The 13378-nt window shown below is 37.6% G+C and overlaps 1 protein-coding gene across 1 annotated transcript in view; it reads left to right on the plus strand.

Annotated features, from left to right (window-relative positions):
* SI (sucrase-isomaltase) overlaps positions 1–13378 on the plus strand; it is a 46272-nt gene that overhangs the window by 22941 nt on the left and 9953 nt on the right. Inside the window, exons 23-37 of the mRNA XM_031555006.1 lie at positions 2442–2491; positions 2998–3168; positions 3515–3664; positions 5136–5345; positions 6134–6288; positions 6963–7131; positions 7942–8038; positions 8150–8262; positions 8346–8471; positions 8755–8883; positions 8995–9102; positions 9401–9463; positions 9713–9847; positions 10338–10422; positions 11356–11494. Of these exons, the coding sequence (XP_031410866.1) occupies positions 2442–2491; positions 2998–3168; positions 3515–3664; positions 5136–5345; positions 6134–6288; positions 6963–7131; positions 7942–8038; positions 8150–8262; positions 8346–8471; positions 8755–8883; positions 8995–9102; positions 9401–9463; positions 9713–9847; positions 10338–10422; positions 11356–11494 (1900 nt within the window). The remainder of the gene's footprint in view (positions 1–2441; positions 2492–2997; positions 3169–3514; positions 3665–5135; positions 5346–6133; positions 6289–6962; positions 7132–7941; positions 8039–8149; positions 8263–8345; positions 8472–8754; positions 8884–8994; positions 9103–9400; positions 9464–9712; positions 9848–10337; positions 10423–11355; positions 11495–13378) is intronic.

Consider the following 13378-nt stretch of genomic DNA (forward strand, 5'->3'; position numbering starts at 1 on the left):
AAATATTAATAGTTGCTTCTTATGTATGCTATTTAGTTTTCTATTTTAGTGAACCAGTAACTCCTACTCAATCTTTTCTTTTTCCTTTTTCTTTTTTTTAGATTTTATTATAGACTTGATATAGTTCAAATATATACAGCTTTAGCACATTAGCATGCTGACTGTTAAACCATAGTGTCAAGATTGATATATATTCTGGTCTAGTTCCAAATTAATTTCAACGGGTGCAAGAATGCATATAATTAGTGTCAGACACTAAGAATAGGCAGAAAATGAAAAAGCAGCACTTCTATTAACTCTCTGGAATTATTTAAACTGCTTGTGAAAACAGTAGCAATTTTGTTAACTCAAAGGTACCGTACTGAAGCTAAAATTTGCTGTGCCATCTGGTGCACGAGCACACGAGTAGGCATGTATAGGCCATACTTGTCATGTTGCCAGCCTTGCCTCTGCTGAAGCAGGCAGAGAACTTGTATCCACGTGGGAAAGTCACTACCATTATGTCAAAGGCTGTCAGCCACACCTCTTGTGACGAGCTGGGATTTATAATACTTTGCCAGTTCTGTTCTCTGCAAAAATTTACAGCATACCTTTTATGGTTGTAACTTAATTCAACCCATGATTTTTGTTTTATTTTATTTTTTGAAGACATGAGGCTCTAGTTAGCTGTCAGATCAACATATCTAAATATGCATGCACATTTTCAGGGAGATCTGTAAGTGTTCAGCAGATGAAATGGGTTTCACCTTAGGGGTGGTTGGGACAGGCAGCTGATGGGCAAGGCCAAAAAGCAGCATGCCTCTGTTGACCTCTGTCAAAGGCTGGTCAGATAGTTTCTACTAGGATATGTACATCAGAAATCCTAGCACACAAATCTCCAGTTTGAAGGGTTTCTTCACCCCGGTGCTGCAGGAGATGCTGGTGGAGCATTTTGTGCAGTCTGACAGGAGGAGAGCTGCCCAAAGGAAGATACTGATGCTCCAGAGGAATTGTGATGGCAATATGAAAAAATTCATTGGAAAGAGAATAACTTGGAAGATTTTATGCATTCGATCTGTAGGGCTCCCTTCTGTTATTTTAACTCTATCAATCACATCTCACAGAACGAAAAACTTGGAAGCCTCTACTTTTTAAAGATTTTGTAAAAGTTTGGGATGCTTTGAAGAAATAGAGCAGTGGTTTGGCTGATTACAGCAGCGATAAGTACTGAAGGCCTTGGGTGGCTGCTGACATGACAGCTGTATGTACTGCTTTGTCAAGACCTAAAATAACTCTGCTATTATTGTACTCACTTCTGCTGAGTAGCAAAACAATAAAACATGTAGTGATTTTATTTCCTGGCCCAGACTTACAGGATGCTGGGTTTTTTTAGAGTGGTAGTTTACAGTTTGTTTGCAACAAAATAATTTTCCTGTATTGTAAGGAAAAAAACATAATGACAGGTGCCGTCAATTTTTGTATGTCTTCTTTTTGTATAATCATTTGCTTTATGAATCGCTTATTTTGATTATTTAGAAGGTTTAGCTTTGAAATATATATCTACTTTCAAGAGGATCTAGGAGAACATAAGAAAAAAATGAAAAATAGTTTACATTTTAGGAAAATAATGTTTTTGAAAATTTTGGAAAATTCCTGGCCTTACAAAAAAAAAATTGTTTAGAAGAACTTTCTAATGTTCAAAGACAAGATGGTAAGAGTAAAATATAAATGTCTGATGGAAATTACAGTGATTACTTAACCTGTCTCATAAGCTTGCTTTTTACCTGCAAAGTGAAAACATATGGAGAGAGCAAAGCACGTCATGTCACTTTGGACTATATTTAGCCTTAATCCATGTTAATTTACGTCTAGTTTACATTCCTTCATTTCTGCAGAAAGCAGATTGCTGGCCAGGATACCAAATTTTAAGGTTATAGAAGAAGTTCTGTGAATAATCACTCTTCTTAGCTTTGCTGGGCCTCAGCTAGAAAGTTCGGCCTGTCTACAAATTTCACTCCTCCAGACAAATATAGATAAATAAAAGACCAGAAGACCTTGGCAAGATCAGTTACAGGTCTTGTTATGTCTCCTTGGGAAAAAGTCGTGTGATCTAAATGGGAAAATAAGAGGAAATAGTACAGGTATTTTAAAGTCCAAAAACACTGTTTCAGTGGCAAATAATCTTCCGTGTGTCCAAGTAGTGAATGGTTTAATTGCTTCCTTTTAGAAATGCTAAGTCCTCTACAGCAAGGGTTAAAATAAAGGTTCAGATAATCTTAAGCTCTGAGCATGGTCTTTAAGAAGAATACAAAATAAGAGTTGAGACCACCAGTAGTTTGCACACAATCTGCTCAGAGCAGAATGCCATAATGATTATGATGAATAGTTGCTTGATGACATAGTCCTAGTTTTTATTTGTTCCTTTCTGTACTGCAAGTTTAACTTCTTTCTTTACCTTATAGGAACAATTGAGAGTAACAACTACATTTACTACGAGTTTACAGTTTCCAATGTAAGTATTCTCTTTTAAATGATCTTATCCTCAGGTTTTATCAAGTGTATAATGAAAGGGCATTCTTTTCTTCCTCCTTATTCTCCTTCACTATTTACTGAGGAGCAAAGTGTTTAATACTGTCAAGAGGAGTCATTTTCAAGATGCTGTCATTTAAGTGGGATGAAAGTCTTTTATTTGTCTTCTCTTAATTAATTGTAGTATCTAAAGAACTCTCTTTTCACATCATAAAATCAGCTGCGATGTTTATTGAGTGAGAGAACTATAAAGCATCAGAATCTTTATAGTGCCAGAAAGACGGTGGGCGTAGTGTTTGTTAGTCTGAAGACATTGTTAAACTGTCAAAACTTGTCGTACCTATACTGAAAAAGTGCCTCCACAGAGGGAGTGGTGGAAGGCTTACATCATGTTTGAACCCACAGCATCTGCTTTGTGATTCGTTTTCTGCTCTGTGCTGTCCACTATATGAGAAACATTGCCAGTGAAATGATAACCTTATTTTTCAGAGACGTCTACAAATGAATGTTGTAAGTGGCAGTTATGTTGATCCAAACAACTTAAAATTTGAAGAAATCAAAATCCTGGGAGTACTCCAGGAAATAACGGAGGTTTCTGTCTCCCTGAACACTGGAGGGCAAATTTCTTCACCTAATATCACCTACTATCCTACAGAGAAGGTAAGTTAGTAACAGGCAAATGTGATTCTTTGAAATCATCTCATCTTGGTTTTATATATTGCAAAGGAAGTGCAATTGCATTAAATATACAATATGCTGCTGCTAAAGGGAAGTATTGAAGGAAATGCTTTCCCACACTAAAGATAGCGCAGAGGTTGCTTTGAACCTGTTATGAATGTGCATTATACAATCTCTTTAATTACAAGCACCTGATCATCTCAGTTACTGACGCAAAATCAAAATGTTTAACTTCTTCTGACCACTTGTGCTTTGTGCCTTTATTCCTGTGTGCTTCCATACAGTGATGCGGTGTGGGACTTATTAGATAATTGTTTATTATTTGTAGGTTGCTCATTTAACAGGGCTTCAGCTTGAACTGGGAAGATCCTACACGATAGAATGGATTCAACAACAGAGTATCAACGAAAGGTTTGATTGTTATCCCGGCATAGATCCAACACGAGAAAAATGTGAACAACTTGGCTGTGTCTGGGATGTAAGCAACAATTATTTTTCTAAACTGATGTGACTGGAACATTTCCAGAATCGTAGTTTTCCTTCTACATTGGGTATAGAGGAAGAAGTAGCCAGGCAGATTGGTCAGACTTAATTCACGTGGGGGCACACAGCCATCAGCTGACCTGTACTAGCAGATTTTATTTACTTCACTGAAACTAAGACAGTTGACAACAGTGTGTTCTTCCAGAAACTGAGGACAAATATGGTATTCTTTGCAAGGTAGTAAGAAATAATAATTAGAACTGAGAAAAATAGAATAAAGTAGATCAGTGTCTTCAACTGCCTCTTGTGATTCAAAGGTACCTCAGCCTTAAAGGCTTATCCCCCACTTTCATAGTCACAGAAGCACAATTTAACTCAAACTAACTCCTTTGGATTGCTGCTTGAGGAGTAATTCCCAAATCCATTGGAAATCATCTCACATGCAAATTGAATTGTTCCTCTCTCTATTGATTAGCTGCACATCCAACTGATAATACCTGGATATATCTCCTAGATATGAACAAAAAAATCTCTATTAGCTACTCCTGAGACAGCAGCATTCAAAATACTGAATGGACTTCACTGAATTTGTTGCACTATTAAGAAGATTTGGTGTGATCTTCGATCTTTGGGCATGTCTTTTCATGTAGAAACAAACTCTGGTCCTGTTATGGACTGAATGCATCTTAAATATTGGCTTAAATTGAAAGATGCTTTAATTTTGATGACAACAAATGAATTAATGTTCATTAGCGGCTCAGGTGTAAGGAGCTGGCATAGTTCAGTTTGAGTAAGTAGGCAGGACAGATGGTATGCAAAGTTAGAAGGAAGACTAATGTATTAACCTACATCAGCTCATCTAATCTTAGAATAAACTAGTTTAAGTTGAATTATAGCAGGAAACTGTATAATTCTGATCTTGTTCTTAGGAGATCTTAGATAAATAAGATGTAATTCTCAGTGGGTATTTTAGGGGTAAATCTTATGAATAAAAACACATTCAAGCTAATTGAAAGGTCTAGTCTGGGTCTGCCTTGAATATCTCATGAGTTTTGGTGTATATTCCTGAAGGCAGATGAAGGAGAACAGGATTAGAAAGAAAGTTCTGTGGAGTTCAGCAAACAAAAACTCAGCTGTATTGTGGGATTGAATTGAAGATGACAGATAAAGGGAATTTAAATCTGTCTTCATTGTGGCACTTGTTGATTTCCACAGAAACAGTGTGCCAATTGTTTCTGGCACAGTCTTGACCAAATTGTATATAACTGAATTTTAGTATAGAGATTTCTGGGTTCTGCATAGTTGTTTTTTTTTTGTTGTTTTGTTCACTAATTGCCTTAAGTGTGTCCCAACTTTCAACATGTGACAGCCATCAGATAAAATGGAAGCTTTGGATTTCATGCTAGTAGCATAAAATAAAGCTTCCCAGCATAGCTCTCTACTTTGCAATCTATTTCCATTTACAGGAGGCACCATCAGACCCGAGTAGTCCATCCTGCTATTTCGTCTCTGACAACGCTTATTCAGTTGAAGAAGTAGAATACTCCTCATCAGGTTTGGCAGCCAACCTGATCTTAAACAGTACCAGTACCAGAGCTACTGACAATTACACTGCACCAATTGGTACGCTACGCTTGGAGGTTAAATATCACACCAACAGCATGCTGCAATTTAAGGTAACGTTATTGAAAAACTGTACTTTGTAATATCTTGTTTTTTAAAATAGTTTTGTTAGTGTAAATTTTCAGTTTTCGTACACAACTTTGTATACGAAGTTATACGAATCAAAGATATATTGCTCGTGTATATATGTAACATCGCTTAAAAACACTGGAGCTAAAGATATTTTCTTAGTGTACAAGGAAATTGTTCTGTAAGCATTATGATTATTGTAATGTTTATTTTTCCATTAATTAATCCACCTGTATTTTATAATTTTAATACGCTATTGGTTAGACCATCGTTTATTACTGTGCATTTGATAAGACTGAGATGAATGATAAGATGCACGGGGAGTCAGGTATCAAGAACTAATCCATATCAGCTTGAAGGATTTGGAAAACTTAAAATAGAGAACTCAACAACAAATATATCTAGAAGTTGAATACAAGATTAATCAGAAAGGTATTTAACACACATGCATGTGTCTGTATTTTAAAAAATGTAAAATATTTATGAAATATAGGTACATACTTTGAATTCACATACCTGAATAATTAAACAAGTCATTCCTGATTCATATTTACATCTTTAAAAGTTATTTCCCAACCCAAGTACTGTGATAGAATTGGAGAAAAGATACATATTGGAGAAAATATTCTTCTTGGCAAAAATATTCAACAATTTATTTCATTTTAACTGATCCTAGTTTCTGAACAATAGATAAGTTTTCAAACATTTTCTTGACATGATTTGCTTGTTTTTTTTTTTGTTTTGTTTTGTTTTGTTTTGTTTTCCCCCCTAGATTTATGATTACCAGAATGCACGATACGAGGTTCCTGTACAATTAAATCTTCCAGCCTCCCCAACAAGTACAGCTGAGGAACGACTCTATGATGTTTCAGTTCAGAAAAAACCATTTGGCATACAGGTTCGACGCAAAAGCACAGGGACAGTTGTGTAAGTTATAGCCGCCCCCCTACCCCCCCCTTTTTTTTCCTTTTCATTTTTTTCCCCAACTTTTTCCAAGCCAAAGCTTCATATTGTGTGTTATTTTTTTTTGAATATCTCAAAACAAGTTTTGGTATCCTTTCCATAAAAGATACTGTTAAATGCCTGGTACAGCTTAATCAGAGATGGCTTTACAGTTGCACCATGTGAGAACACTGACTAGAGGAAGGATAGAGAATGTATCCTGAGCAATACCCTTATTCTCACAGTTATCTGAGCTTTTTTCCCCTTTCACTTGTTGAAAGTCCTGTGGAAAAGGGGAAAATGCAGAACGTAGACATCTACAAGGACCTCTTAATGGGTAGCTCCCAAGTCTCTAGCAGGCATGATATCCTTCACGTTCTTAGATTTTTCCTTAAGTGTTCACAGCTGGTCATTTAGTTGGGTCTTGGAAACAGTGTAGGAAAGCAGGAAAAAAAGATAATGTCTTAGCAACTTTAGCAGGTGGATTTTGGTAAAGTGGCAATTCATAAATTTGAGAGGAGCAGCTTACTATACTATGAACATAGTCAAACACTAGAACAGGCTTCCTAGTGAGACGGTTGGTGCCCCAGGGCTGTCAGTGTTCAAGAGACATTTGGATAATGCCCCCATTGATAAATATGCTTTAACTTCTATTTCAGCTGGGATTCACAGCTGCCTACCTTCACGTTCAGCGACATGTTCATTCAGATTTCTACCCGTTTGCCATCCCAGTACATATATGGATTTGGAGAAAATGAGCATACCCCGTATCGACGCGACACAAACTGGAGAACCTTTGGAATGTTCACAAGGGATCAATCTCCTGCTGTAAGTGGGAATGAATCTAATGCAAAAAATTGTTGAGCAGTACTTGAGAGTCCAGAAAATGTCTGCTGGTTCTAGATGCTTATTAACTACGATCATATTTACTGAAGCTTATGATTTGAATGGCTTCTCAATGACAATAGTTTTCTCTAAGCCTATGTTTTGTTTTTGACCAGCAAAAGAAATCGAGTGGCACTCAAACTCTGAGTTATATGCCAGGTGATAACCAGTGGCTTATAAACCACAGGCTATTGCTCCTTTTTTTGTGCTTCTCAGTGAACTACCCTGAAAGTTAGGTATGAATCAGAGATTCACACTACTTAGCGATTCAATGAGTACTTGGGGAGGTATATCAGAAACCTTATGTCTATGCATATACAATGCTTGCGTTTTTCAGAGAATGACCTGTGGTGGTTTATTGAAGCAACAACTTCTGGTGTAGATTTCAGAATATCAAAATATACTGGAACAGCAGGAGAATATCACTAGCATCTCCTGATCACATAGATACCTGCTACTATTGAGGGGGTGGAGGGAAATAGGCAAATTCTGTTTTGGAGAAGCTCTTTCTTATTAGCAAATTTTAAAGATTTCCTATCTACTTGATTACTCTTACAAGACTGGCTCCAAAGGTCAAGCTGAAAGTAGGTGTGTTTTGTGGGCATGTAGGTTATTAGTATATACTTTTGAAGTTTATTTGTTGTAGGTTTGGCAGTTGTATGTCTCATCTTTTATTGAATTTATTCATAGAGGTAAATAGGTCATTATTTACGCTATTTCCACTGTAGACAACATTTTATTTTCGTTCTGCAGGACCATTTGAATTCCTATGGTTATCAGCCCTTTTACATGGCTCTCGAAGAAGACAGCAACGCCCATGGAGTTCTCTTGCTTAACAGCAATGCGATGGGTAAGAAAACCCTCACTTTATTTTCTCAGCGCGTTTTATTTTTACGTTCAGTGCTTTGTAGTAGGTGTCAATCTAGGCATCCTTTTCTCATTTCACTTTCCCCATTTCCAGACGTGACTCTTCAGCCAACCCCTGCCCTGACATACCGCACCATTGGAGGAATTCTCGACTTCTACATGGTTTTGGGCCCAACACCAGAACTTGTTGTTCAGGAGTACACTGAAGTAGGATTCTTACCCATTGCCAATTTGCTCTCCTTGGTTGGTTGGTTTTCACCTATGCACCACAAATATTCTCTCATTTTCAGCTAATTGGACGACCAGTGATGCCACCCTACTGGTCCTTGGGATTCCAATTGTGCCGCTATGGATACAGTAATGATTCAGAAGTCGCCCAGTTGGTGGAGGAGATGAAGGCAACTCAAATTCCCTATGTAAGCTGGTTGCATTTAACATTTGAGCTCATGGCTTCACTCTTGGCTTCAGAGTATTAAGACCCTTCAAAAACAAAAAGCAAAACAAAAAACACCTCTATCCCATTGCCATGGTAGATCTCTTTCTGCTGAGCTGCTCTTCAGCATCTCATCTTCTAGGCTGTACCTGTGTCCAGCATTACTCTGTCCAGACAGTTTAAGCTGAAAGTGACTCTTTGGCAGATGATCTATAAATATATATTTTGAAATTGAAATTTCTTTCTTTCTTTTTTTTAAATTGCAGGATGTCCAATATGTAGATATTGACCATATGGAACGGCAACTGGATTTCACTCTTAGCCCACGCTTTAGTGGGTTACCGGATCTAGTTAACAAAATAAGAGGAGAAGGAATGAGATTTATCATTATACTGGTTAGTTTTGAATATTGGCTTTCAATTGCAAATTATTAATGCACAATGTATTTAATAGCATTTCTAATCCTGTTTTATCACCAGTTAAAAGGGTATTGCATTCAATTTCAGGATCCAGCCATCTCTGGAAATGAAACTGATTATCCTACCTTCTCAAGAGGTGTGCAGAATGATGTCTTCATGAAGCGGCCAAACAGCAATGACATCATATATTCCAGGGTACTGATCTTAAAAAGTGTATGACAGCAAAGATATATTGCATTCAATGAGCACTATGCCAGCCTCAAATTCATTGCTATCTATAGGCAGTCTGCTAATCATAGAACCATAAAATTGCTCACTACATTCATGCTTGAATGTAGATGATGCATTGAACACATATTGTAAGTTGAATTGTTTTCAGTTGGCATTGTTATTCATAGATGTAGCAGTGAAGAACGGTTTTCCCTCTCTGTTGCTGGTGTTCAGTTTATATGCTGGGTGTTCTGATTGTTTCAAAATATCCTTTGTCCTGTAGGTCTGGCCGTTTCTTCCCAATGTTCAAGTCAATGAGTCACTCCCTGAGCAAACCCAAATAGAGGTAAATATTGGTACAGTTTGGCTATTGACTCAAACATAGAGGGAGAAGTAAAGTACAGTATTAAAGAAAAATGGCAGTAGAGTAGTGAATAATATCTTGTCTGGAATAAGATGCAGAAAGTGGCTAGCTCTCTGTTAGAGACAAAAAGGAAAACAAGTGATTATTTTGTGTTTCAACAAAAGTTTTGGCAGCCCGACAGTGGGATGCTTTCACTTCTGTATTTTTTCTATTTTCCTACTATTTTTACAGCTCTATGGAGCACATGCAGCTTTCCCAGACTTCCTCCGCAATTCCACAGTAGAGTGGTGGAAGAGAGAAATTGCGGAGTTCTACAACAATCCCACTGATCCCTCAAAAAGTATCAAGTTCGACGGCCTGTGGATTGTAAGTGGAGAAATACATTTTACTTCTGGATTTTTTTCTCTGTTAGACACTACCAGACATCAGCACTTTTCACAGCATGTGTTCAAGTTCGGAAGGTGCCTAAATGCTGAGTTGCCATTAAATAAAACAAAGAACTAGGCTGGACAGGCACGAAGGAGAGTACAAGGCAGAACCTGAGCTCCCAGCTGAAGGCACCAGTTTAGCTCTGGGCTGTACATTTGCACTGCTTCAGTCATGACTTCTTTCTTTTGCTGTGACACTGAACGGATGCAACCAAACTCAGACTGGCTTTTCTTCTTACGCTTTGCTGCTCCCTGCCCTGCGCTGTGCCTGGTGTGAATATGTGTCAAGCAAGTGTGGAGATGCAGATTGAGATTGCAGCTGCAAGGTTCCCAAGGGCACCCACAGTTCTGCTTGTTGTAGTTTAGAATTTAGTGTGTTTTATATGATGGAAGCAAATGCAATCAAGATTTGCTCTACATTTTTTTAGGACATGAATGAACCGGCAACTTTTATGAATGCTGCATTTGGTGGCTGTAGAGACGAGATCCTAAATAACCCACCTTATATGCCTCGTAAGTCTGACCATTCCTTAAAACAGTTTTAGGACATTCTGACTAATATGAAACCTCTTATGTGCTACATGCAGTGTAAACGTCTGAAGTTAGGTATATTAAACCACAACCACACCACTAACTTAGTGTCCTTTCTCTTCCAAGAATAAGAGGGCACTTAAATCCCGTCTGTTTCAGCTGATAGCAGTAGCTACACGGCACTTTTAAAACCTGAAGTTATTTTTAACTATTTGCCTGCATGCGGATTTTGATACCTGTTTTCTATCTAGGTGTTTTGCTAGAGGCATAGTGGAGAATGTACTTCCCTTCTGCAGTTTCCCCAGATGAATAATGCAATTAATTAAAATTTCAAAAAATATCTCTGTCTCCTTTAATTAGCTTTTATTCATACAGTAAAATACTTGAAATGCTCAGCTAGCATTTATCTATGCATGACAATAATTTAAATTCTTAGCTTTAAATTCTTAAGTGCTGATGTGAGATGGTACAAATCAGGAATGATTTTCTAATGTTTTATTAGAATACGCTTGCTGCTTACTGTTGTCATCAACATCATAAATAATTCCTCAGGAATTGTCAGCAAGTTAGTATTCAGATGTAAGCCTTCACCAGCAGCACCACCCCCAGATTTCTGTGTACATGCCTGATGGGGCAGATTTACAAAGATTTGCAATATTTTGGAATTTAGGGTATATCTTACCTTTTGTGCCTTTCCAGCTATTAACGCACTTACAGACCCCAATGCCTATGCAGAAAGATTGGAGATATTCCATTTCTTGAAAATGGACATGCTCTTTTGTAAGAAGCAAGAGACGTCAGTATAGATGTCTAAAAGAGAGTAAACAGAGAGATCATGAGAACTAACAAAAAGTAACTCAATTTATTACTGAGTTCCTTATTAAAAGGCAAGTATTGTTGTTCCCTTTCTGTTAGATTTGGGATCCCGGTCAGAAGGCATAACTTTTGAAAGTCCATGCATGGAAGGTCAGCAGTACCTCCCAGATGGTACCCCGGTTAGACACTATGATGTACACTGCCTTTATGGATGGGCTCAAACAAGACCTACCCTTGAGTAAGTGAGATTTACACACTTTCTTGCTATTTCCAAAAGATGTTGCAAGTGAGTAATGGGTGACTTCATTCTTATACCCCCAAATTTTCATGAGTTTACTATGCCTGAGAAATCTTTCTTTTCATCCAAATAGCTTTGATTCTTCACTTGAGTTCAAGGTGGACTTCAGTGTTTAAAGTTTCAGCACCAATGCTATGTTTCTTCCTGTTAATTGGTAAGAAGCATGGGAGAAACCTGAGCAGCTGGAAAGGATGTGCAGGAGAAGGCAAGTTGCGTCTGCACAGCTCTGAGCTGAGGCCATGCTTCCATAGTTTTGCTCTGTAAAGGCATTCTGCTATTGGAGCCAGTTAGAAAAATTTAACTCAAGTTATGTCCACACCTGCAGTGCATCAGTCACTGTCTCAGCACGGGCAGGCCGTGGCTTCATTTTGAGCGTGGAGGCTTTAAAATCACCGAACCTAAGCAGATGCAGTTTTCAAGGTACTTTTTAAAGACAGTTTACCCCAAGTCTGATATTAAAGAAACTTATTCCTCACCACAAAGCAGTTTGTCAGTCCCAAGGATTCCATCCATATGAATTTTATATTGAGCAAGCTTATCTGCTTACCTGTATTATTAAATAAACTGATCATGGTACCGTTTTTACATAGCAATTACTCACCACCAAGAGTTATCCTGTCCCACTGCATTCACTCACACCCCATTGCCTTTCCAGCAGAGGTTTCTGTTACAAGACCACCAGGGCTGTCCTGGGACAGTGCATTGCGAATGGGAGCACTCAATCCCAAGGCATCACTGTGTTCTTCCCTTACAAGGCAGAAGGAATAATAGGTCTGAACATTTGCATCAGCTCTTGTTAACTCTAATTACTAATGATTGTCTCACTTAATTGCTGTAATTAAAATATAAAACTTTTTTTTTTTCTAGGTAGTGCTAGGACAGCCTGTTTTATTTCTAGCACTGATGTTGTTCCAGCCTTACACTGCATGTCCACTGATGGAGAATGAATAGAGTTTCTAAGAATGTTAATTTAAGAAAGGCACTATTATATTCCTTACTGAAAATAACTTGAATAGCAGTATGGCTTGATTCTGTGTATCAAGTGTGAACTGAAATGTAGTGGAACATTTACTTTCTTCTGTTTGAGAGATATTGTTAACAGAGATGGCTACATAAATTACATAAATATTCACATTCTCACACTTGGAACTTGCATAAAATTACTTTAAAAAAAAAAAAAGAAGAAAAAAATCTCTGTACCCAATTTATTCTTTGGTGCTAACCAAAGTGACACTGAATATATATAGTAATAATAGTTTACCTTAATATTACACCATCTAAACAGGAAGACTTCTTGCATCCAAAAACCCTCAAAGGCTGTAATGTAAAAGCAAACAGCAGATTGTTACCTAACAATATAATTTCACTTCTCCATTAGTTAGACAGAGGAAGTTCCTGCATTTTAGCTCAAGGCTGTTCTTTGTACTGAGGCTTTTGCAAAGATGTAAAAGCCAGAACCTTCAATAGTGAATCCAGTAACCACTTTGAGGTCTAACAAAGGCTTGGTAACATGAGGAATTGCTTTTCAGGAATACAGGTTTGGTTCAGTCCTGAAGCAGGGAGCTGAGTCAGCAAAACACTGAGCACTCATCCTTGAGAAGCTCTGTGCATGACATACACTTTCTTTACATGCCAAATTTGAGCTGGATGTCTCAGAGCATTGTTGAAGCAGGGTAAACCAAACTGAAAATGTTTGGTAATGCATTACAGAGAGATAAAAGGTACCAGAACACTTACTATTTGTCTTGGAAGAAGTAATTACAGCAAATTAGTCTCGTTTAATTATTACAGTAATTTAAGTGACTTGTGGTTTTTTTTTTTTTT

This window comes from Meleagris gallopavo, chromosome 11 (assembly GCF_000146605.3).
Source record: "Meleagris gallopavo isolate NT-WF06-2002-E0010 breed Aviagen turkey brand Nicholas breeding stock chromosome 11, Turkey_5.1, whole genome shotgun sequence".
NCBI classification, from domain to species: domain Eukaryota; kingdom Metazoa; phylum Chordata; class Aves; order Galliformes; family Phasianidae; genus Meleagris; species Meleagris gallopavo.